The sequence below is a fragment of the Pelodiscus sinensis genome, chromosome 2 (assembly GCF_052426305.1).
Source record: "Pelodiscus sinensis isolate ZL-2025 chromosome 2, ASM5242630v1, whole genome shotgun sequence".
NCBI classification, from domain to species: Eukaryota; Metazoa; Chordata; order Testudines; family Trionychidae; genus Pelodiscus; species Pelodiscus sinensis.
The window spans coordinates 175,390,303-175,417,284 of NC_143053.1; the positions used below are offsets into that span (position 1 = coordinate 175,390,303).

The window sequence follows — 26,982 nt, forward strand, 5'->3', positions numbered from 1 at the left end:
ACAGAACTCAGCACTTGCTAAAATCATGCCACTCTGGACTCACTCGCTTCATTAAAATAAACATGGCCGCCATGCTGTGCCGACAATCAGCTGATCCAGCACAGCGCGGCAGTCTAGACGTGGATCTGTCAGCTGGGGAAGCCTTTGCCGACCGATCCTGTAAACCTCGTTTCAGGAGGCATAAGGGATCGGTCGGCAAAGGCTTCCTCAGCCAACAGATCCACGTCTAGACTGCTGCGCTGTGCTGGATCAGCTGATCGTTGGCACAGCGCGGCAGCCATGTTTATTTAATTGACTATGTCGGGTAGCCTAATCTACATGCCTCTGTCGGCAGAGGCATGTAGTCTAGACATACCCCAAGACACTGTATTTGACAAGTTTTGAAACTGAAAGATTGGGAAACATAGCCCCAGAAGATTGTAGAATAGACTCTCCAAACCAGAATCTCGTGCCCCACTGCAAATGTCTGGACTCTGTCCTGCATCACACCAGGCCTCTTAGGTCAGTGGTCCCTGCTAAAGGCATGAGTCACAGTCAAGCAGGGTCCCTAGCCCAACTCAGATTAATTTCCTTGTGGGTATAAGAGGGGCTTGACCCCGAGTGTGAGCCTGTAGTTAGTGTGTTGTGTTGACATATCCATACAACCCTCCATCTGCTAGCCAGCCAGCCTAAGGTCAGGCTGTGATCCTGATTACAGAATTGCCATTGGTTTCAGCAAGTTTCATGCAACAAACTTGCAGAATCAAGCCCTAAAAATGTACTCGCTTTCTGTCTACAATGAACACTATCAGGCTGGGAGATTTAGAAAAGATAGAATGAAAGACCTAGGTGTATTACCAGATCTATTCCAAATAACTATTATTGTGTGACATTAAATACTAACACCCTATTAAACCACATCTAAAATTTGACTTAAATAAGAAGTAAGGAAATTGAAAGTGAAAAACAGACACTGTCCTTAGTTCATCCAACTGGCCAAGATAAGCCAGTGCATGCTCAGAGGGCATAGTTATAGCTCATCTACTAGTGCACTGGAGTGGGCAAAGGAGCCTCTACACGCCAGATCTAGCCCGCCATGTGGGTTGATCCAGCCTGAGGAAGTCCTGCTGCTCCCCCGACCCCGGATCCTTGTGATGGGGGAGCACGCGGTGCTTAGAGTCAACCAGTGTTCCTGCGCAGCTGCACACTAAAAATTTTAGGTCCACCTATGTCATTTTAAGAGCTGTGCAGCAACACTCCTTCCATCCCTGCTGGGATGGAAGCTGAGCGGTGGCAGCAGCAGCTGGTGGCCTGGTGGGTTCCTGGCGGTGGGCGGCTGTGCTTTTGCTCCACCTGGAGCCGGGGCATGTGAGGTGATGCTGTTCTGATGAGGCTGCCCTAGCTGGAATGGGCCTTGTGAGGCTGCTGCTTTACTCCAGCTGGAGTCGGGGCAGCCCATGGTGCTATTTTTAGTACCCAGATCCCGCAGGGACCGCGGTACTAAAAATAGCACCACAGGCAGCATCTGCTCCAATCCTGGCATGCAGTCCTGCCCCAGGAGCAGCTGGGGCCAGGGCTATGGGAGCTTCTGGGGCCCGGGGCCATGGTACTAAAAACAGCACCGGGGCCCCAGCTCCAGCCCCCACAAACTGCTTTCCATATTGAATGTAAAAAGTTAGGGAAGGGGCAAGGGGAGATCTAAGAGGAAGGTGGGTAAGGAGAGGAAGGGGCTTGTGCTTAGAGCAGAGGAGGGAGCCAGGGCAGGAGAAGAAAGGAGAAGGCACCAAAGGTGGATGAGAAACAAATGCAAGGGGGCCAAGAGGAGACAACAAGGAGAAAGGGTGGGAGGAAGGATATGAGGGAAGCTGTCAGTGGGAGGTAGGAGAAAGGAAGGGACAGGGTGATTTTGGGAGAGGGGAGGGACTATGGAGGCAAGAAGAAGGAAGAGGAGAGGGGAGAAGTGGGTGCCAGGAGAAAAGGAAATGAAAGGAGGGTGAGCATGATGAAGGCAGGCAATGGAGCAAGTCATGTGTCAGAGCTCAGAAGGGCATAAGAACTGGGACAGAGGGTGGTGAGGGGGTGGGCACCAGGGAGTAAGAAGGAAAGGAGGGCAGGGACAGTGAGGGAAGGGGGAGGCACCAGGAAGGAGCAGGGGTAAGGAAAGGTGCAGGTGCCAGGGTATTGTCGGGAGTGGGGGGGAAGCAGAAGGGCAGACACATGGAGGGAAAGGACAGGCACCAGAAGACAGAGGAGAGAGGCAGGGCAGGTGGATAGAGGAATGTGTTAGAAGGAATGGGAAGGGGTAGCTACAGATGATCAGTGTGGGGCTAGAAGAGGGGTGGGCACAGGGGGAAGAGAAGGGTTGGTGCAGGGGTCAAAGAGCATGGGGAGGGGGGCAGGTCTCCAAAGGGAGTGAGAAGGGCAGGAGCCAGGACAGCATAGGAGGGTGAGGGGTGGGGGGGGCAGCAGGTACCAGATGAGCAGATGGGGAAAGGGGAGGGTGGGAGACATGGCAACAGAGGGAGAAAGGGAGAGGTTTATAAGATATTTATTAATAACTTGGGTGCCACAGTGACACACATCTGAACAAAAGCGCAAAAACTCAATACTGGTGCACAAGACAAAACTCACTCCACTCCTGGGTGGAAAATCTTAGAGTGAACACTGGAGTTAACTGCCAGGGTTGACTCCAAAACACTGCGCATCAGAGAGCAGAGAGTGAGAGACTTTGCGCTTTCCCCCGGCCCCAGGCCAATCAGGGCCTGTGGGAGGAAGGAAGTGCACAAAGTCTCCTCTCACCCTGCAAGGGGCTCGGGACTGAGAGTCAACCACCAGCTGCTGCTCAGGTGACTGTAAGCACAGCGCTCCCTTGCAGGGTGGGGGCAGACTTCACGTGCTTCCACTGCCCCCAGACCCTGATTGACCTGGGGTTAGGGGAGGGAGCATGCAATTCTCCCAATGCCAGGGGTGCGGGCACCTACAGGGAACAGACAGATGTTCAGAACAGCTGGTGGTTCTCTCAGGGAGAGCGGGGGGCAAAGACTTCATGCACCGCCCCCCCTCCATCCACAGACCAATCAAGGTCTGTGGGCAGGGAAGCATGTAAATGTTCTGGCCCCAGCCCTTCCACCTGAGGTCCCACCACTTCCGGGCTGGCCTGGGGCCACTTCAAAAATTTCTGAAGTGGCTCCTGGCCAAAAATTATTGCCATCCCCTGTACTAGTGCGTACCTCCAAATGTCTCATTTCAACAGATATCACAAATTTTAACCCAAAAGCCATCTGCTTTCCACATTAATCTGCTCACCCTGCACTTTTAACGTTGCCAGTTGTTTACATCAGAAATGGAGAAGCACGAAATTGAGGTTACAAAGTTATTTACTTGTTTTTTAAGTACGCCTCTCACAGTATATGCCATACTGCATGTTTTTAAGGGTTCATTTGGGGGTTTCATCACACTCTGAGTCCTACATTTGTGCCTTGACACATTAAGGTGTATGAAGCAGAGCTCTAGACAGTCTGGGGGTATATCCAATACAGCTACTGTGAGCATGCTGCCCAGCACAGATACCCAGTCCTGTACTAACACTGCTCCAGATGGCACGCTAAAAACAGCAGCATGGCTATGGTGGCGACTCAAGCTAGATGCCCAACTATAAAACCCATTCAAACGGGAGCAGCCTTAGTGCTATTTTTAGCACATTAGTTCAAGCTGGACTAGCCCCTGCCTGTCTGTCTGTGCCGGGAAGCCCGCTCCCAGCTGCTGGGTAGATATACCGGTAGAAATGACAGGAAACAGGCAGCAACCACTCTAGTCTTGAAGATGAGAATGTAAGATTGCATGATCTGTTTGGAAGCCATAAGGACAGTGGGGTGAGCGAAGGATAGCATTACAGTGTGTAACTCAGAGTTGTGTGTCTATGTGAGTTCAAGGACAGATCTTTACCATTATCTGACTCACTAGTTATTTTGTAGTTGAATTCCCCCTGGGATTTTTGTTGTTTATTTTTTTTAATCCAGTAATGTTTTAAAACTAAATTCTCATGGGCAGAGACTCTGAGTTATGAAAAACATGCCAATATGTATTCAGGCTGTTATTTACCCAACTGTGCAATGTGGGTGAGTTCATGTTACTGTGAGAACCTTACATTTCTGCCTGTGTTTTTATTTGTAACCACGTGTTTGCATTAACTCTTTTCCATAGCTGATTTCGAAACCTTTTACCCTTAACAAAAGAAGAGGGGAAAATGGCCTGAACATTATGTTAAGCATGCTTGGGATATAAGAGGTGTGAATTCATACCTTTGGTGCTAAAACAGTGTTTGGTTGGATTTAGTTTCCAGCAATACTCATTAACAGAGCAGTGCACATCAAATTGCATTTCACCTTGAATGCATTTGTTATTTTTTTTCAAAAATTACAGATTTTACAAGAAATGAAAAATGCAGCACATGACACTTTAGTGTTTATATTCTTCAATGATTTGTAAAGAGGTGCAGTTATTAACAGTATTTATAATTGGGTACAGTGAACAATATTCCACTAATTTCTTTCATCCGTGTACAGAACAAACTGTTATGTGCACCAATGCATGTGCAGATGTGCACCATTAATAGAAAACCATGCTGCTGGCTGTGTTGGTCAGCTGTGGGTGCTCTGCTCTGGTCAGCTGAGCAACATTTGATTCTCTTCTAGGCAGCCACCTAACCGCACAGCTTACAGGGAACGTTAATGAGACTGAATTAAGAAAACAAAAGTTTTGGCTGAGTAGCCAGAAAACTCCCTGACAGTTCTGTGTGTGTTGCACTCAGAAAGAGCAGCACAGAAATTTGAGATGGAAAAAACCTGTCAGTGGAAAGCAAAATAGTGGAGGCCTAAGAGACACTATCACCACCTATTCACCCTGGGGATTTTCTCCTGTCCCTGGTGTTTAAGAACTTTCTATAGAATGTGTTTATGATTCATTGAGACGTTAACAAAGTGTCCCAAAGACAGGCTGATAAACTCAACTAGTGTAGCCAAATTCAATTAGTATTATATATTAAGCAGGGTCTGGGTCTCTTTTAGAGCCTGAGTCCATTCTGTGCCTGCCCTCTGACTATGAGAAAAAAAGCGGTTCCTTCTAGGCATCCATAAACTAGGCCGAGAGGCTCTTCCTCAGGGTTTTATCCCTAAGTAAAGCACATTCCTGTTATTACCTAAAGCTGGATCTGCTGTGCATTTGTTTGCCAATCACCGCCATGGCTCCTGGTCGAGGAGAAGGTGCACTTCTCCCTGCCCCAGTATGGCCTCACACAGGGAAGTGGGGTTTGACTAGTTCTGCCAGAATGTTAAAACAAAGGACCAAGGTTAACTCTAAAGAACAAATCCTCAGACTACCACCCAGAGTAGACGCAGGGAGGGAAAAGGAAAACAATCCTTCCTCAACAGAATGGAGGTGGTCTACAGCCCACTACTATAACCCTGATGTGCCCTCCTCTTCGGAGGGATAGGAAGAGAAAGTCTGGCCATATAAGAATCAGTTGCTATACAGGTTTTGCCTTTTTCCTTGTTTGTCGTCCACAGTTTTGTAGAACGCCCAAAATCTTGCACTTCAGCACAGAAAATCTCTGTTATTATGGAGGCAGGAACCCTCCAAGGGCTGGTCTACACAGCAAGTTACTGCACGGCAAGCTAGAGTGCCAGTCGACAGTACACCGGCTTGCTACTACAGCAACCACTCACATGAACCATGCCAGGGAAAGCCCCAGCATGCCGCAAGCTGGTACACTGCAGATTCACACTGAGGATTGCTGAGGGAGGAGTAACTTGCCCTGCACATAAAGTAAGTTTTTATCAGCTCTAACAGGACTTTTAATTGAAAATAATACCAAACCTTTCACCTCACAATTCCAGCTCTGTAAAGATGCTATGATAGAAAATAATGTGGTTGGTGTAAATGATGGCTTTAGGACTTTGGTAGATTTTTACACCTAAATTAAATATTAATTAAAAATAATTGGACAAATGAAATAGCCACAGTATTTTTTGTCAAGATTCTCTCACCTTTTTACCGGATGCCTGAAAAATCTTTATTAAGGAGCCCGATCGCCTGTCTGTTCTGAAAATATAAACCTATCAAATGGAAACAAAAACAAAAGCAGTTTCAAACACTGACCAAAGGATGGCCCTATAGATAAGCAGTTTATAATATTATGAATTCATCAGTGCATTCTGGACACATAAATACTTTTACTCATTGTAATAAAGTGATCATTAATTATATGCCAAACTCCAAATTCAGGGTGATGCTCCTGCCTTTTCTAAAGCAAAAATGAAATTCCATTTTAGTACCAATGGTAAGAGGTCCCTTGTCATTACATGTATTTAAACAGTATCTTAATGCTGCTTTGGGTGTATTTAAAAAGGGCCAATGCACAACAACCATAATCTAAGCAAATGTCTCTTGGAAAACAATAGCAATGTGCCTCAGAGCAACCAGGGCTGAGAATCTGACTAGTTATAGGGATCTTCTTACCCCCACCTTCTGTGTCAATCCCCTCCCTCAAAAAAGTGTGCAGTCTAGGTAGCAAGACAAATGTCAAGATGTTTTAGCAAGGGTCAAGGTAAAGACTGAAATCACACCAGTGAACGCGTTAGCACCTTACTGGTCAATTTTTTTTTTCAGATGTTATAAAATTACAGTGTATATCAGAAGCACTCTAATTTGTAACACAGGTTACTCTTAGAATACTCTTTTTAATATGTCCTGGATTGCATGTTCTAGACTGCATGCGCTTATGAGATGAGTCAGTCCCCATGTTGATATCTTTTGAAATTGGTTTTTCTTTCTGCGCTGTTTTTCATGTAGCTTAACCTTCATATTGTTTATGCAGTTACTCATTCAGAAAGTATTATTTTGCATGAGAATCTTGTTTAAAAATGGCTTCCATTTCATTCGCTCTGCTTTACAGGATGTTATGACAGATTCGTATACAATGGCAAACAAGTCATAGTGAGCAACCTTGCAGGTAGATAGCTGGGTCATTAAACCAGCAGGAACTGAGCAAGGTTGAATGAAATGAAACATCTTCCTTGAAGTAAGTACAGGGAGATTTGTATCATGATACAACTTATATCTTCCTCGTGGACAAAATGAACAAGGCTAGACATGGAGAGTTAGTTATAACGTATTGATTAGGTGACATTCAACTATAAGCCGTTTGTCAGGGTTTTGGGCTAATTGATTAGGTTGCAATATAGATAAATACAGCAATGCAAGATCAAAAAGGAGAATCTGTATTAGCCTATTAGATCTGCCCATTAGAGAGGCAAGGACACTCCTGGAATACTGCAAGACATTAGCACTGTCTTTCTAAAATCTCAGAACAGTACTGCAGCTCATTAACATTTTGCATTTAGGATCAGAAAGAGTAAAGAACATAACATTTAAAAATGTTCTCATTTGCTTGTGTAATGCTGATCAAACTGGGGACCTTTGGAGCTTAGTGCATGATCCTCTTCCGCATGAGCTAAAAACCAACTAGCTGACTATTAGCTAAGGCTGTAGAGCCGACTCATTATTCTCTCTGTAAGTGGTCTTGGTGCCCTAGATGGGACAGCAGACCACACTCAGAATGAGTGTGTGTTACACTTGCAATAAGGAAGAAGTCTCCACAGAAGTCCTGAGTGTCTTGTTAGCTCAGCAAGGCAGCAACATCAGAATCTGAAGTCAGTTCATCCATTTCTGCGCAGCAGGCATTCATGGAGTCAACAGGACACGGCTGTAAGGCTGATCCTCGGAATCAACGACTTGGAGTATTAAATTGTATCGCGAGATATTAATGGGCACTTAATCTTCGGATGCACATGGAGTTCCAAGTTGACTTGCTTCAGAGAAATATACAATAAATACTGTACCTATCGTAAGCATTGCCCTTCGGCACATGGGTAGGTGGAGCATGGGCAGGAAAGAGATTAATCTAGATACGATGACATGAAGACAGAGATTACCTCAGACTTCAAAATAGCCAGAAGAGATGAGGAGCCAAGGGTTCTGAGTATTAAACTCCAACTTTGCTGCTGAGTTGCTCTGTAATTTTGGATAAGTCACTTAATCCCTCAGCCTTAGTTACCCCATTAGAAAAATAGGGTAATTATAATTCCTATTATAGGGAGGTTGTCATCATGGCAAATCCCAAAAGCACCTGGGCTTCCTTGCAAATTGAGCCCCACTTGGCTCAGTCTCTGGCCAAGTGCTCTGGCTGAGTATTCATCTTATGTCCATCTTATCCAGCCATCAACCCTTCTGGCACCTGTGTGCTCACCAGCCAGGCAGTAGCACTTGTTCATACACACTTTTCAGAATGCATCAGTCTTCCTTTCTGATAAGTCCATGCCAACCAGCCCACCAGCACAAACTAGGTCTATGTTAACCAAAATATCTTAAAAACTTCAGAGACAAGAGGCATTTTTAATTAACAATGTCTCTTTAAAAGCAAGATGTTAAAGATTTTTGAGGATAAGAAAGGAACTCCACATGGGGTGGGGAGGTTAAATTTGAGGACCTCGTCAAATTACCTCACCTCTTCCCAGAAAGTGCTCAAAAATTAATCGTCAGGAAAAAAATCTCTTTGTTCATTAAATGTAGAGGAAGCCAGTCAATATATTTCACCCATTCACATTTGACCGCATCATTGTTTAAGTAAAATCCACACCTTTCCGATGCCTCCATCCTGGGGAGCTCCTCCTACAACGTCTGTGGTAGTCGGCTGGGAAAAATGACCTGCTGTCACTGCATATCCTGTGCAGGAGGTTGGGTGGGGTGATGGAGGAAGAGAGAAAAAAAAAAGGAAAAAAGTGAGACACGGGTCAGCCATCTGGATCACACTAATCAGGTTACAAAGTTCCTCTTGGAGTGTAAATACCCAGCGTCATGCAAAAAGCAGCAGGCACTCACATTGTACAGGAACTTGCCAACATGCAGTTCACATGTCCATCACAGCAGAAAATTACAATAAGCTCTCAACTGTTTTTTCAAAAGCCAAAAAGATGAAGGTGTAGGTGAGAGCCAGGCGGGGGACAGACATAAGTAGGAAAGACAGTAAGTTAAGAATCAAGATGGAAAAGGATTGAGAAGCAATAAAAACAAAAAATCTGCACACAGAGAATCAAGTCACCTCATCATCAGGAAAAAATAGCTTACGTGCCTGTGAATGACTTATGTATAAAAGAATAGTGCGCTCTCAATTAAAGTAACTGCCCATCATGGCATGCAAAAATCAAATGCCTTTTCAGTTCATAGGAAAAAACAAAACAATAGATGAAGAGGCCATAAGAATTAATGCTTGAAAAATTTAAAACAGAAGTGTAGATCAAAGAAAGAAAGTGCATTTGAAACACGTGGATCAAATATTTGGTCTTGTTCATAGAATAAAAATGATATATAATAAGTGTAAAGGAATTTAAGGAGAGAACTGGGTTTCTTTCCCTTTTAAGGATGTCTTGTATTTAGCTCACTCCTCCGTTGTGAATTATGGGTCGCCTGTTCCTATGATCAACACTGCAATTCAGGTCTAATCAGTCAAAAAAATCTACATATAATTTTAAATATATATACCCATTGCTCACTTAACTATCATTGAGTGGCACCTGCTAAATCAGCCTGAATTTTTAGTCAAACAGTATTAATCAAACAGTTGCCTGTGGCGCTTTCCAAGTCTTTTCCTCGTTTTTTGAGGAGTACAGGATCTGTTGAAAAATCACCCTGCTGTCGTCAGAACCGCAGCTAAGCCGCGGTTTCAGTTTCGAAATGGCGCTTGTTCGAAACAGCACCCGAACGTGATTATGCAAATGAAGCACGGGATATTTAAATCCCTGTTTCATTTGCACTGCCGATGTGTCTAATTTACATCCCTTTGCCGACAGAGGGGTATAGTTTAGACACGGCCCTAGTGTATGGAACTCCTACCATATCTGCTCCACTACCTAGCCCTCCACTCCACTCCCTAGCAATCATTAATAAATTGGTTCATTGCTTGAAATGAACTAATCATTATACAGATACATAGAAGCCACTTAGGCCAAACTACACAGCAAGTCATGATATGGCCACAACTAGAACTCTGGCATTCCTAGCTTCCAGTCTGTTACTTAGTCTACTAGACAATACGGCCTCTCATTACAAATCTGTTCTCTATAGTCCAGCAAATATAATGTTGGGGGAGTGAGAAATGAACAAATGAAAGTCCTTCACTGCTTGTTTTCTATATATTTTATCAAGTAACCCACCAGCCTCTCTAAGGTGCTACTGGACCACTCATTCATTTTAAACCAGCCACTTATACTTTTATCCTTTTACTATCCATCAACAAGACATTCTTTCCAATGAAAAACAATTGCATCGTTATTTAAACCTCTTTCCATCCTGATATCAGGATCGAAAGAGCTACTTGCCTAAATATGTGTACCGCCTGGCCACCACAGCATCATCATTCAGTTTGAAATAGGTGTTGTCGGTGAGGTTCAACACTTTCACAGTTCCTGTCCAGTAAAAAGATCCTGGTGCTCCCATGATGACTAGCTCCTGTGAGAGAAAAGGAAACAGGAAGGGACAGAAACCAGAAAAAAAATATGAAAGGGATAATCACAGTGAGCTATCATAATGTTTTACAGGGAGATTTAAACCAAGGCTTCAAATAATACATCTGCCTACAGAAAAGAGTCAGAATTATCCTTGTACATATATAGTACTTTTCATCCCCAGTGTCCTCTAAGCAAGATTTCACCAATAGCGGAGGCCCTTCACCCCACCATGAAAATACCTGAGCTCCCATTCAATCACTGTCCTTGGCATGACATCTAAAATTAATACCCCTCTGTTGAACCCTCCTACGGCTTCTACAGGAAGCATCCCCAATCAATCTCACTAGCTACTGAACATGCCTATGAACACACCTTTCCAACAAGTGTTCTTTCCAGGGGCTTCAGCCTCTTACGACTCTTAAGAAGCACCAAAACATTCAGGCTACGTCTACACTGCAGGCTTCTTGTGCAAGAACTGTTTTGCGCAAGAGTTCTTGCGCAAAAGTACTTGCCCAAGAGCATGTCCACGCTGCCATTGTCTTTTGCGCAAGAGATGTGATTTTGCGCAAGAGCAATCATGGCAATGTGGACACTCTCTTGTGCAAAAAAGCTCTGATGGCCATTTTAGCCATGGGGTTCCTTGCACAAGAAACATTTGTTGCCCGTCCACATTGCCTTCTTGCACAGGAGCTCTTGCGCAAGAGGGCTTATTCCTCGTAGGGAGAGGAATAACTCTTGCGCAAGAAGCCCTCTTTTCCAACACTTTACTGTAAATTTACTTGCACAAGAACGTGCATGCAATGGTAGACGCTCCACAAGTTTTTGCACAAAAAGCCTGTTGTGTAGACGTAGCCCACTACAAGCTACAGAATCCACCTGCTCATTCAACAAACACCCTGGATCTACTTCCCCACCTGCTGCTTCCAGCTTGCAGCTTCCATATGACAGACCTATTGCAAACAAAAAGTCCAAGCAAGAGTCAAAATAGACCAAAGTACCAGTTCTTCAGCTGCTCTAAGTCAATTGATCTTTATGTCAAGAGAGTTTGGACTAATGTATTTAAGATCATTTGATTTTATGGGGATCTTAAACATTTAGATCAGTGTTTCCTAATTTTATTTGGCAACGGAACCCCTTATAAACTCGAAAGAATTTTGCAGAACCCCTAATAACAGTCTTATACATGGAAGTGAAAAAGTAGACCGCAAATAAGTAAGGATAATAATAAACAAATGCTAAACAAGGTCCTGAGATCAACACAAATGAAAATTGGTTTCAGTAAAATTCATAAATACTTAAATATTAATTTTTTTAATCATAAAATGTTATTGTAATGGAATTTTCTTGAAGAACCCCTATTTTCACTTCGCAGAACCCTGGGGTTCCCCAGAACACCATTTGGGAAACACTGATTTAGATAGTCTCAGTGTGTTTAAAAATCTGTGTGTGTGTTGAGTGTAGAACCGTACAAACTCAGGCCAGAGGCACACACTTCTGTTGACTTTCAAAGGGACCTGAGTCAAGGGATGATTTCAGGTGAAAACCACAGGGCACTTGATGGTTATACTTTGGATTATCTCAAATCAGGAAACATGTGGTGGTTTTCACATTTTAGCTGAGTTTTACTCTGAGTTTCTTGGACTGGACACATTCAAAGAAAAACTAAGGCTGAACAAAGTCTTGTGAACTAAAATCAAAGAAGGTTCAAATGGGCCCCTGCAAGTGGAAGTTTCCCATCCTTCCAGTTAAGAGAAGGGGAGCCTTCTAATCAGCAATGAGAGCCACAAACATGTACTATACAGGGGTAGGGGTGGAAAAGAACAAAACAAGCTCAGCTCAGAGTGAAATCATACAGATGGTGATTCCTGGCTGAAAGCCAAGCACAGCTGAAAAAACTAGAGTCACATTTGAAGGATTTAATTAGCTGAACTATGAAAGGGCAGAATAGGAGTTAATCTAAGCACAGCATAAGAACAGGACAGTCTCTGATGTAAGAGCACTGAATGAAAATTGTCTTCTATTTTCCTCATCCCCTAGAAAAATAGCCAATAAGGTGTTCAAGCTCATTGCTAGTGAGAGAGACTACCCCCTCACTGTATTCCACAGCTACTGGAAAACCACACTTTCTTTTCTTCTACTTCACACAGCTGTGCAGCGCTACCACTTTAAAGAACCTTCCCCTCCCCCCTTTGCTGCCTCTATTTCATAGAGACAGCGGGGGGGGGGGGGGAGCGGATATTGACTAGTTGACTAGTCAAAAGACTATCCGATAAGCAAATGCTTATCGGATAGTCGATTAGTTTTTAACATCCCTAGTAGAAAGTAATTGGGGCAGGAGGCAGACTTAAGAGTGGGGAGAGGGAGGGGTGAAGCTACAAGGCAGAGGGATGAGATATAGAAAAATGACGTCTCTGGGAGAAGAATGCTGAAGTGACAGAGTCTAGGCCCAGTTTTCAAATGTGGGATCCTACCTGGACATTAGGATACTCTTAAGATATAAAATAGACATCTCTAATCACAGCAGGTTGAAAAATGATGCACTGCCCTCCACCTTTTTAGGTGTATCTTTTAACTAAAATCTAAGCAGTTGTGATAGTGTTGTTTGCATGATGGACCACCTCAGGATGGTGAAATGATAGATCATTTTTTCTTCAGGGGACAGAACCAAGTGTAAGCATGAGACAATCTCACCTTGGATTCTTAGATCATCTGCTTTTATGTAAAACCTCTTGGGGCAGGATTTTTTTTTAATGTATGTTTTAGTCACTGAAGATTTGTTGTATACGACTGAAATGAGGCAGCTAGCGCTTTGGGAGGGAAATCCCATATTCACTTCCCTACATTCAGAGGGAACCCACAGGGCATTGGAGGAAATTCTCTGCCACATCACTGATGAACGTAATAAGCATTATTCCCAGCTCTGACAAGACAGAGCAGCTCAGCCATGACTTATTGCTGTACAATTGTGTGACTGTGTATGTAAATCTGTGCCTCATGCAGCCATGCTCTGAAATCCAACAAGCCTGTGCTACAGAGTTTCCTTGTTCCTTCACTGTTCTGACAGACAGCTGCTTTTCGTCACCTGTTTTTTTATAGAAAAGGTCACAGGGAATTGTAACCCAGTAATCAGGCCAGTAACACAGCACCCATTATCAGAAGACTGATGATAGCCTCCTGTACTAGAGTGTTCCAATCCAGTGGAGGCTTAATATGGGCATTTCATGATGGCACACAAAGCCATGGATTGCAATACACAGCGAAAGAAAGAGCTGTACTTGGCTACACGTTTTATTCTTGGGAGTGGCTGTGCCCTTGAGGCCAATGGATTTTCCCTGCCAGAAACAACTAGCATCAGCAGGACTGAGTGCACGAGTGTACAGAAGGGCTTGCCCATTTGACCCAGAAGTCATTTATCTACATTTCCTGCTCAGCCTGAAGCTGCACAAGGCAGGAGCACTAAAAGTTCAAAGACATCTTTTGAACTAAGCTGGTGAGAGAGGTTTACAGCATGGGAAAAGAAGCAGCCTTGATAGTGCAGACAAGCCAGGAAACAGCTGTTGCTGACAAGTCTCCTGTTACCAGACACAAGGCCATTCCCTCAAGGGTTGCCACCCATTCCCAGTGTACTTGGGAATATCGCATTCCAGGCAACGTACACTAGTACTGTTTATACTAACCGAGACAATAAACCCTCAGGGCCAGATCTGATGGGGGGTGTAAATTAGACTCCTTTCACTCTACGTGGAACTTCTAATGCTAATTATAGCCACTCTGCTGAGGTCTGGGAGAGCTCTGCCTTCCATACCAGAAGGCATGGGGAGACATTTCAATTACACCTCTTTGGCACATAAATACTAGGTACACTCCCTTAGACATCAGCTACCACAGTGATGGTCACAGCCTAAGAACCCAAAAACAATCCAAGCAATTTCACGGGCATCTAACTCAGTGTAAGGGGCTCTAACTATGAGCAGGTCTACACTACGGAGAAGGTCAGCTTGGTACATAATGCCAGCTACATAAATAACTTAGCTGGAGTCAATGTACCTTAAGCTGAGCTAGGGTGCTGTCCTCACTGCAGGAGGACAACGGGAGAAATGCTGCCATTGACTTCCCTTTCTCCTCACAACAGTGAGGAGCAGCATCAGCGAGGGTGCCCTCAGCATTTGATTTAGAATGCCCCCACTAGACCCGCTAAATCAAATGCCAGAAGATTGACCACCTCAGCATCGATCTTCCAAGTAGCATAGATATGCCCTTACACATCACCTCTAAGTCTGATCTTGTTTCTAAGGGAACCTAAATGAATAATTAAGTCCAGCCACATTTCTGCTTGCCATGACAGTGATTGATATTCTGGCATTCGATTTAGTGGGTCTAGTTAAGACCCGCTAAATCAACCACTGAGGGTGGCTCATGTTGGCTCTGGTAAGCCTTGAAGTGGGAAGGAGTAAGCTCCTTCTTGGCCTTACTCTGTGAAGATGGCACCAAGCTCGGCATAAGGTAAGCTGACGCCAGCTATGTTTTTTTACATAGCTGGAGTTTCGTACCTTAACCCGACTTTTCAGGTCTAGCTTAGACCATGCCTAAGTGAGCCTAACTACATCTTTAGGAAGGCTAAATTGATGTAATATATACACAATAAGGGAACAGGAAGAAAATGTACGTTACACCTGAGTTTGCCTACACGGTGGGCAATGCATACTCTGTGGGTGTGGTTTTTATATGTGCTAATGCATTGCATACTAACTGGCTTATGTAGGCCTTGATGGCATGGACTGAAAGTTCCCTAGTGCATTTGTCATATTGCTTTTTCAAACAGCACTACATTAAAGCATACTAGGGAATGCTTAGGGCACACCACAAGGGTCTAGATGGACCGGTGTGCAATACATTAGCGCGCTTTGGAAACCACACCTACATTGTGAACATTGCTGAACCACATAGCTAAGCCCGTAGATTCCCTTCTAGTATTTCCTGAAGTCACCTGAATTCCAGTCAAGTCTTGGCTCTGTCACTTCTTTTCTTCTCCTTTTCCATTGTCTCCAACATGTCTGATCTTCATGAATTTTAAAATGTTCTTACTGCATCTGCTATTGCTCCTCTTGCTATGACTCTATTAGGTATGTCTACACTACCCCACTAATTCGAACTAGCGGGGGTAATGTAGTCATCCGCAGTTGCAAATGAAGCCCGGGATTTGAATTTCCCGGGCTTCATTTGCATGAAGCTGGCCGGCGCCATTTTTAAACGCCGGCTAGTTCGGACCCCGTGCCGCAGGGCTACACGCCTCGTTCCACAGAGGCGTTCAGCTAGTTCGGATTAGAAGCCTAATCCGAACTAGCTAGTCCGTGCCGCATGTAGCCATGCGGCACGGAGTCCGAAGTAGCCGGCATTTAAAAATGGCGCCGGCCAGTTTCATGCAAATGAAGCCCGGGAAATTCAAATCCCGGGCTTCATTTGCAACTGCGGATGACTACATTACCCCCGCTAGTTCAAACTAGCGGGGTAGTGTAGACATACCCTTAGTTCTCTCCCAAGTTCTCTGAACTGGCAGTTCAAAGCTGCACCTTCTGGCAGTCACTAACAGGAAGGAATAGTACCAAAGTAGCTGATTTAGGACAGCCCAGGAGCCAGCGGGTTAATGGCCACAGCACACATTGAAGTTACAACAATAGAAAACTACTGACTACTTTTAAAGATGAAGGAACCAGACCCAGGGAAGGAGGAGCATAAGAATGACTAGAGTAGAAAGACAAATATAAGAAAACGGGGAGAACTGAAAAGAGAAAACCCTAATTTTATGCTGCTTTTCAGATCTCACCAATCTTATTCCATCCCTATATTGTCCTCCTCTTTCTTTTTAATGAACAGGGATACTGAATAGAAGCTTAAGTTATCTATAGTTGTTTTAGTAAATGAACCATTAATGATCATGCTATTAGCATCTTTCAGTGTATCAGCAGAAGTCACAGGCATCTCGCCACTGGATTAAACAGGGCACTTCAGGAAAGTTTAGTCCAAAGTCTTAATGTTGCCGCTTAGGCCCATCTCAATATTGAATCAATGTAAATTGATCATCATTTGTCACTGAGGCCAGGATTTTCAAACACGCATAGAAATGTTACAAGCCCAGCTTAAGATAACTTGAAGAGGCCTGACTTGGAGAATGTATTGGGAATCCACTCTCTGCCCCTCATGCCTCTCAAACTGAGCGTTCAAAACTCACTACTCCCTGTGGGAAAAAATGGACTCAACACAGGTTGGACCTCCCTGGTCTGGCACACTCGGGACCTGAGCCGTCCTGGACCAGGGAATTTGCCGGACCAGGGAAGGTCAAGCCTCCCCTGATGGCTACCCCAGTGATGACTCCACACCCTGCCACTGCCCCGCTAAGGCTGACCCAGACGAGGCTCCCCGTCCTGCTGCCTGCTGGCTGCGTTGGTGGTTCCCAGGGGTTCCCCAGCCAGGGCCACCTGCCCTACTACTTGCAGCAGTTCCTCAGGGTTTCACAGCCCCGGGCCACCCAGACATCGCCAAACCTGCTGCCAGGGACTCTCCAGCCACCTGACCTCACTGATACCGAGGGTTTGCCTGCTGGGGCCGGGACACCCCAGCTGTCGCCTGGCCCTGCCACCAGGGTACCTCAGCCAGAGCGCCCGAGCCACTGCTTGGCCCCACTGCTGCCAAGAGTTTTTCAGTCCGGGCTGTCTGGCCATCTCAGTTCCGCTGCTGCCAGGGATTCCCGGACTCCCATTAGCCCCGCTGCCAGGGGCTCTCCAGCTACCTGACCTTACTGACACTGGGGCTCCCCGGTGGGAGGGAGGCTCCCTGAAGCTGTGTGGCCCCTCTGATGCCAGGGTTTCCCTACCTAGCCACTTCTAGTCCAGCCAGGACTCACAAGCCCCATGTTCTCTCGGCTGGCTCCAGCGGCTCTTTGATCCAGCAGCATCCGTGCTGAAACACAGATGTTTCTGGAGCAAAGTGTCCCGGATTTGGGAGGTTCAACCTGTATTTGTTTTAATTTTTCCAAAAATACAGCAGACAATATTCTATACCATGAGACAGGTAAAATCTATTTGGATGCCTTAAACATCTGATCATGAAATATTTGCTCACACAAGTAGTCCTGCTAATAGTGAAAGAACTATCCTCCTGAGCAAGGACTGACCAAGTGAGAAAAGTTTACAGAACTCCACCCTTATTGAATCACATATGAAGAGGGAAACAGACTCTTTCCTCCGTGGTATATCTTTGGCTTTTAAAACAGGAAAAGACAGAAGAAATTCTGAAAAGAAACAGGTGTACCATTCAAAGAAGGTAGTTTGTGTTTGATATGAATGCTATGGAGAAATTTAGAATAAAATGTTCTAATTTTGGGGAAGTTCAAAAACAAATTTCACTGCAAAAATAATGAACTGAGTTCATCCCTGATGTCTCTGACATGAGATCAATGGTGTTATATGTAGGACTAAGTTAACCTAGCATGTATGTAACTGCCAGCTACGGCTCTGAAAAGCAGTTCCACAACATCAGTTCTGCCTTTCTGATAGAGCAAGAAGAGATAAGACATCAGAAAACCGTGTTTTCTAAATTTTCTGAACTGTGTTTTCTAAACTGTGTTTACTAAATTTATGAACTACAGGTTATACCTCCCTTAACTGGGACTCTCTGGTCCCACCAGACCAAAGAGTCCAGGTATAGGGAGGTCTAGCCATGAGGCAGTAGCATGGTGGAGGGGTAGGGGAGGAGCACTGTGGAGGGAGATGCCGAAGTGAGGAGATCTGGCCCCTGCTGCAGCCAGGGAGCCCTACCTCGGCTGCAGCTGGGAAACTCCAGCCCGGTAGCCGCAGGGCAAGCAAGTGGTTTAGCACGGGCCATTAGGGGAGGGACCTCCCCTGGTCCAGCAAATCCCCTTGTCTGGGAACAGTCAGGTCCCGAGTAGGGTTGCCAGATGGTTTCAACAAAAATACCGGACACACTTGACATTACATCACAATCTGCATTACATCTTATATAGAATATACCGGACATTTATATTTTCTCAATTTGTTTCTCAAACAGAAAGCTCAAATACTGGACTGTCTGGTTCAAAACCGACCACCTGGCAACCCTAGTCCCAAGAATGCCAGACCAGAGAGGTCCAACCTGTATTAAAAATTATTTCATTTCATACAAGCAAAATGTAAGAGGATAAATAAAGAAGAAATCCAGAGAGAGACTGTGGGACCCATGTAATAAAAATATTCTCTCGAGAGAATCTTCAGAGTTTATTCATTTTTCACTGGGGGTACTTAAGCCTAAATCCCTTCATGTAAGAATTATTTCATGTGTTTTATTTCATATATTAGATATCACAGTGACGCATTTCCAGGACTGTGGGAGGAGAGAGCGTTAAAAATGGGTGTTTGCTGAATTGCTGAAGTCAGAACATTATAAAAGGAAATATGCTACGTGCATAGAGTACTGCTGATGGCACATTTCTGTTTCTACAGTCTTTCCCAGTGCACATGGCAAAATAAGCAGGAAAATGCCTCCACAAGCTTGAACTTTTCATCAAAACCGCCTTTACCCACCTCAGTGAAGAAAGCCGCTATTCCAGCCTGACACGAGCCATGCTCTTCCCCGTATTTCTTCTTATACTCTAGATTGGAGGGGGAGGAAGAAAACAAACCACAGTCATGTAATTCCATGCCAGCTGCATGCGGCTCACAGTTTGCTGAGTTCCCCTGTTTCATTTCACATGTACTGCTGAGTGCCAAGCCACAAAAAAGACTAACTGGAGCCAAAGAAGGAAAATCTCAGGAATTCAGTGAACCTCAGAAATTTAGGCCTCTCTTCCACAGTATGTGGATATGGCCAAAATTTACAGTTGACTGGACTTCACTGAAGAAGAATATCAGCACCAAAAAAATCCCACGTGTGAACCTACATAGCTGCAAGCTTCCACTGTCAGTTACAGGACATGACTGGCAGGACAATAGCAAGAAGGAAAGAAAGCAGACCGAGGAACTGAATGCTGTAGGCCTCAGTGGAATACCACAAGCAGCAATATTGCCTATTCAATTATAATTGTGTAGTTTAAGGCAATACACTTTTCTGTTTCACCTGAGCTGTCCAACCACATGGCTGTAAATGTTGGCTAATGGTTACAACAAGGGAGTAGGATATCTGGATTCTCTCTCCAGACCTGTCATTCACTCTCTGTGTGGCCTTAGGCAAGTCACTTAACCTCTCTTGTGCATCAGACTTTCCATCTGTAAAATATAGTTAAGTATTACTACACCTAACTATAACACAGCTGTGTATTTTATGCAATGTGGCGTGGAGAGCCTTAGGTTTTATAAAGTCCTGTAAGCTCCACGGTTAAGAGATACTATATAAAAGTGCCAAGCATTATAATATTGGTGTATTCAGCCAACCAAACAAATCACACCAGCACTCCTCCCAGTTTTATTAGAAAATAAAATTTAGGTCCAGTGGCAGGACACAGTCCATCCATTCACAACAGTAAACAAATAGAAGAAAGAAACGGAGAGAAAAGATCTCTGTGTTCATTTCCTCTCTCACAGTGCTATTGATAAAACACTTCAACTCTTATAAGGTTTTGTTTCTATTTCTAATAGATACCAAAAACAAGGACCCCAAATTCACCAAACTTGCACTCCAACACAAAACTGTAACATTGATCTCTTATGCTTTTGCATCAAGAGGTCAATGGTGCACCACATGATCACACATTCCACAGAGCTAGGGAGTTATTCTCCCTTAATGCTGCTAATGTCACTGACCATCAAGGTTTAAACTCCTGTTAAAATGGAAATCTGTAACACAACCTTAACTTTGGTGCAGCTATGGCTGCATACTAACTACTTCATACTCTGCTTTTGGCCTCTACAATTCTTGGAAGAAACAGAATGTAAAATGTTTATTCTTCAGAGCCAAATGAGCAGATCCCCTATAAAGTGTGGGACAACTCTAAAGGAAGCAGTCAGCTCCATAGGTGGACGACACAAATTTCTCCTCTCTAATACTTCTGATTCTCTTTCAGTCTTTGAATGGGAGGCAGGACTTCTGAAAGAGCATAGAGTGCTCCTTCGATCTGTGCAAGTTTTCAGTGCTGAGCTTTGAGTTCCTCTCTCCACACTGCCAACTCCCTTCCTGCAAGCCGCACCCTGACCTAAGGACGTTAAATATCAGTTAATTTACTATTTGAGTACTCAACTAGTCGATAGGCACTTCTGCATTCCTCCTTTGAAGTGTACAAGAGCCCCCACTAGGGCTCTTGTACATTTCAAAGGAGGAATGCGGAACTCTGCATGCAGCCTGGGCCCAGCGGGAAGTCCTGATGACTCCAGGCTGCACGCAACATGGCAGCTTTGAAATGTACAAGAGTCCCCAGCGGGGGCTCTTGTGCACTTCAAAGTGGAAGTGCCCTCATGGAGCCCGGGGTCAGCAGGAGACTCAGAGTACCCCGCTGACCCTGGGCTCCATGCTGAGCTGCTGCTTTGAAATGCCACGTGGAGCCCAGGGTCAGCTGGGGACTCCCCAGCTGATCCAGGGTCCCATGGAAATATCGCACGGAGTCCAAGATCAGCTGAGAGTCTCCGATGACCCTGGACTTCACATGGCGCTGCCCCTTTGAAACAACATGGCAGCGTTTTGGAGGGGCACCATCACACATCTGAGCCCAGGATCAGCTGTGCGGTGCTGCTTTGCCCCTTAAAGTGGCAGCGCCACACATAGCTGCCCCTGGGCTTCATGCAGCACTGCCCCTGAAAGAGGCAGTGCCACATAGAGCTCGGGCTCAGCTCCTTGCAGTGCTGCTTTGAAACGTTGCCACAGTGTTTCAGAAGGGCAGCGCTGCACAGCTGAGCCCGGGATCAGCTGTGTGGCGCTATCACTTTGAAGTATCCCCTTCTTCTCCCCCCCTTTGCTGCCTCTGGTGAAGGCAGCAAGGGGGGAGAATTGACTCATCGACTCAACTATCTGATCAGCATTTGCTTATCGGATAGTTGACTAGTCCCTAACATCCTTACCCTAAACACTAAAACTCCTTGCTTTCCTCCTGGCCCTGAGGAAGCATTTACTGGTGTACCAATGTGTCTCGGTGCTAAAAATCAATCTCCAGCAATGTTATTCCATTCTATTCACCAGTTATTTTCTAGAGAGGAACAGGAACCATATCTTCTAAAACAAACAACCCCGAACTCTCAAAATCTGAACCAGAATCTTTACAATGGGCCAAATCAAAACTTTGCATACAAAACACCCTGAACTTCGGAGTGTTTAAAATCCAAATCTGGCTCCAAATGGGCCCATCTCAGTTTTTTTAGCTTTATTTTCCAAGCTTTACCAAACAAATGAATGTGCAATGGCTATTATATTGCCACTTCCTGCATATTACAACATCTTCCCCATGGATAAAAGGGTCCCCAGGGAAATAGAGTAATTCAGTTTCTAAAAACATTCACCATATAGCCTGGTAACACTTTACAATAAGTAACCATTAACTCCTTGCTAAATTACAAAGGAATTTACAAGGAATTGCTTGGCATGTTACCCCTTTAGGACCAAATTAGTTCCTCATGGAGTGTGTTATTCTAAAGACCAAAAGAACTTAATAAACCACCGGTCTCCTTGTGGAAGCCTTTTTTAAGACATACTAAAGGAAATAGAGAGAGGACTAAGAATTATTTTAGCATTTCACACTAGTAAAAGCACCTAAGGTATAAAAAGCTGACTCAGTAAATTAATATGTGATTTTTGTCACAGGTGAGGGCCCTCTCAATTTTTCAGAATCTGCTAAAATTGAAGCTAAGAGTGACAGGTCTGATGGTAGAAACAATGGAAAGTCCAGTCTTGATCTGCCTGGTGTAACACACGAGTAGATAACCCCTAGATCCACACAGTAGGGTTCCACTGGTGTCCACTGGCACAGTGCATCTTTCAGATTCATAGTTTAAGGCAGCACCTCGCTAGGAATATATCAAAATTTACTTTAAAATTGAAATTCTCAGAGCAGTTCACCTGTTTCTCCACCACTTTATTACTAGCCTAGTACAGACAGACATTTGTGGACTTAACCTCTCCTGGTAAGGGAGGATTTTGTGTTTATTAATAACTGATTGTGACAGGGCCTAGGGGATAAGGCGCTCACCTGGGAAGCACGGGGTCGTGGGCTCTAGTCCTGGATCGGGTTGGCCAAAATCGATACCCTACACTGGCCCTTTAAGGGATTAAACCCCACCCTGGATGAGGGCTGGAGCTGTGGAGCAAGCAGCTGCAGGAGATAATAGCCAATTAGGGCCCAGCTGAGGCAAGTATAAAAAAAGGCTCATGGAGTGGAGACAGTCTTGCTCTAGCTAGGAAACAGGAAGGACCTAGCTGCCAAGGAAGCAGAGACTTCCTGAGACAGGGTACTGCAGGGAACAGGCAGACAGAGCTGGGGAGCTCTAGCCTCTGACCGTGCTACAAGGCCTGAGAATAGTAGGGCTGAGGAAAAAGGCGGCAGAGCTGGGAAAGTTCTGACCAGGAACGTTCCCAGGGTGCAGGGTCTGAAACAAGCCTTGAGAGTGCCAGGGCTGCAGGGGGAGCAGCCAGGGTAGGCAAAGGCAGCAGGTCCATATCCCCTTGCCAAATGACGAGCGGCCAGTGCAGTTTGCCCCTGTGGCAGGGCCTAGATGAAGTCTAGCAGTGGTCAGAGGCAAGCTAGACAGAGGGGGATTGAGGGTCCCCAGAGGAAGAGGAATAGAACTCCAGAGTGTGGGGACACTGCAGTAGAGGAATAGAACTCCAGAGTGTGGGGACACTGCAGTAGGGGCAGTACCCAGGTAGGAGGGTGCCACAGTACCCAGGTAGGAGGGTGCCACGATCTGAGAGAGACGTGGGCCCTGGCATAGAGTGGTGGTGGAGAATAACAAGTCTTATTAGTCTTTAAAGTGCTACATCGTCCTGTTTTTTGTTTCAGCTAGACCAGACTAACACAGCTACATTTCTATTACTAAGTAACAGTGGGTGAGGGACCAGCCAGAAGAGGCACACAATGTTACTCTGAACTTTTATTTGATGAGGACCAACAGTCACGGCTTTCTCTTTCTAACATAACTTTTCTGGGACAATGCCAGTCAGGCAGGAATGTTGCAAGAGCCCGTTTTTGTTAAGAGTTTGGTTTTCATCCTTAAATAAGATTGTGCCAGCATCTCTCAGATATTCTTCGTATGTCCAACTCCAGCAGTGTTCCCTCTGAGGCTCTGAGCCTCTGACTGGGCGGGGCTGATTAATCACCTGTGAAGCTTAATGGGAACACTGAACTCAAGCCCTATGATTCTCACCACAAGAATGTATTTTTTTATTTAAATGGGACATGTGCATTCAGTGGAAATTCTCTCCTCACCCTGGGCCTCTACTTGAAAAGTTGCCCTGTAATCTCTCAGTCATTCACTTATAATCTAATCCCATATCCTATACTTTTGGTTCCTTTGGCCATTAAAAAAACCCCCGGAAGTGTCAATTTTCCAAGACTGCAAAAACTTTGCATAGGCTTTTGCAATGTAAACACCTAACCCTTTGAAGAAGATAGCTGTTTATTATTTTTAGTTATAGCTTCTTTTGTTGATAAATGATACCAGATAGTAGCCCTGGAAAGTGATCTCTGTTATCCACAGAACAGATGCAGTTCATGTAGGCAAGATCACTCATGTTTACACAGGGGAGACAACAAACAAATGTAAAACCATAGAAAGATGAGGTGAGGCTGGATAAAGGCTTTATCCAAAGATTTGTGTGGTCACTCAGGCTTGGCATGCATACCTTTAGATACTTCCATAACAATTTTTTGGGCACCATGCAAAGAGACTAGCCATCCCAAGTGCAAACTAGATATGTACTCAGGTGACTAGGCCAGCTCACACCATGATGCCTACATTTCTCTTTTTAGCCTGCTAGCATGGATATGACTACATGAGTCAGAAATTACATATTCAACCTCTAGTGTAGACATATTCTCAGTCTGCTGTTGAAGATGGTCTGCTGTGTTTATTCATTGGGCCAGAGAGATACTGAGAAAATGTCTCAATAGTTCAATGGTTAGGGCACTCCTCTGGGTTGTGGGAAACCCTGTCATTACTGTAATGACTATTTACATAGAGAGTGGAATATCTTCACCGGAAGAGTGACTACACATCACCCCAGAACATCCCATAGCCCGGTGATTAAGACACTTTTACTAGAGCCAAGTTCACATTCTTTCTCCACCTCATGCAGAGTGGGGACTTGAACCTACATGTCCCACAACCCGAGGGAGAACCCTAACCACTAGACTAATATTTATGAAGGATGTAATGGCATCTTCTCCTCTTTTTTTGTCAAAGGCATCTAACTGCCAAAAAAAATATTGGCCAAAAGTTATTTGGTGAATGTCGGTCACATTCAAGAAGAGTTTCGGGTCAGCCACAACTGTACTTTTCAGCCAATAAACAACTAGTTTCAGCAAAGCCCCTGAAGTCAATGGAGCTGTATCAGGACTGATTTTGGCCTGCAATGTACATTTTTAACAATTCCAATGCATTTACTTCAATATACAGAATTAGGGAGAAATGAAGCCCCTATTACTGTTTGAATGAACTGAAAACATAAAACGGGTAGGATTTGTTGATTTAAACGGCTTTGCAACAAGTTGATCTTTGTCCACTGAGGCTTATATTTGCATGGAAAGTACTATACAGCTTTATGTGATGCGCAGCGTTCAGTGTTCCCAACTCACTTATATGGCCAATACTGTCTGGTCCAAGCAGTAAATCTATATTTCACACAAATCTCTGGCTCTACTCTCCTTACATCAGGGGGCACTGGGGAACTCATCTATTCAACAACAAATAGTCTGGTAGCACTTTATAGACTAACAAAACATGTAGATGGTATCATGAGCTTTCATGGGCACAGCCCACTTCTTCAGATGACCAGTTTAGGGAGGTGCAACCTGTATAACTTGAATGAATACTGCCTCTCTAACAATGTAACATGGAAAAAATACAGCGGGTTCAAAACCAGACACTTTTGGACTATTTCATAATAGTAGCCTTGCAGTGCACAGAGCCATGTCCTCTTTTCTGCCAATCTCCATACGACTATCATGCTCCCACCCCCTCATTGTAATATTTTAGCACTTGCACACTCGTAGATCAGCTTATCTCCACAATACCCCTGTGTGATGAGAGAATATTAGCCACATTTGACCAAAGGGTAACTAACGCATGGAGACTCCGAGGTATAGCTACACCATAGCCGGGAGCAGGCCTCCCAGAGACATGCAGTAGCTAAAATTAGCAGTGTGGACATAGTGGCACAAGTGGTGGGATGGGCTAGCCACCCATGCTCAAGCAGGGTTGTGCTCAGGACATTAGCCCAGGCTTCTGCCCAGACCACACCATCCACACTGCTCTTGTAGTGCTCAAGCTCAAGCAGAGCTACCCCTTGTATGTACCCAAGCTGGGAGGCACACACCTAACTCCAGCATAGGCATCTCCTGTATGACTTCCTGAATATAAGTGTGTGTATGTCCATGGCAGACTTGAGAATAGCACGCAGACTGCAACTGCTGCCTGACGCCACCTGCAAAGAAGTTAGCAAGTGTGACTTGATATCCTGAGTCTCAGACAACAGCATGGGGAGCCAAGTGGGAGCTGGTCCGCAGGGGAGCCAGTTTAAAAACCAGCTCCACTTGTAGACTGGCTCCGCCTGCCTCCCTGTGATGCTGCCTCTGATAAAGAGGCAGCAGCATGGGTGGCAGCGGCCCCTCTCTAGAGGACGTCTGAGCTCCTGGACCGGTCGTTAGCTGGAACTGAGCTGGGCTGCCTGCCCACCTAGGTCCTAATATACTTTAAATGAAGAGCCGCAGCAGGGACAGGTCCCAGACTCGGCATGAGCCAGGACCGAGCTAAGCTGCCTCGCTCCTAATACATTTTAAATGCAGAGCTGCAGCAGGGGTAGATCCCAGACCCATTGCAAGCCAGGACTGAGCCAGGCTGCTGGTCAGCCTGCTAAAAAATTGACTAGCAAGTGTGCGGGGGGGCGGGGGAAGAATGCGTGTAGTCTATAAGCTTTTGCTTATCAGTTAATAGACTACAGGCAGTCCCCGGGTTACGTACAAGATAGGGACTGTAGGTTTGTTCTTAAGTTGAATCTGTATGTAAGTCGGAACTGGCATCAGCCGCTGCTGAAACTGATCAGTTTCAACCGCGGCTGAATCTGGACGCCAGTTCTGACTTACATACAGATTCAACTTAAGAAACCCAGGCGTCCCCAAGTCAGCTGCTGCTGAAACTGATCAGCGGCTGATTCCAGGAAGCCTGGGGCAGAGCAACTCTGCCTCGGGCTTCCTGTAGTCAGCTGCTGGTCAGTTTCAGCAGCGGCTGACTTGGGGACACCTGGGGCAGAGGCA

The 26,982-nt window shown here is 45.0% G+C and overlaps 1 protein-coding gene across 2 annotated transcripts in view; it reads right to left on the bottom strand.

The window, feature by feature from the left end:
- The window catches only part of ITGA9 (integrin subunit alpha 9), a 339,039-nt gene that overhangs the window by 280,696 nt on the left and 31,361 nt on the right, over positions 1-26,982 (bottom strand). For both annotated transcript variants that reach the window (XM_006124025.5, XM_075921785.2), the window contains exons 5-8: positions 19,118-19,185; positions 10,413-10,542; positions 8,675-8,760; positions 6,024-6,092 (exon numbers count right to left, since the gene is read on the bottom strand). In XM_006124025.5, coding sequence (XP_006124087.2) covers positions 6,024-6,092; positions 8,675-8,760; positions 10,413-10,542; positions 19,118-19,185 — 353 coding nt within the window. The remainder of the gene's footprint in view (positions 1-6,023; positions 6,093-8,674; positions 8,761-10,412; positions 10,543-19,117; positions 19,186-26,982) is intronic.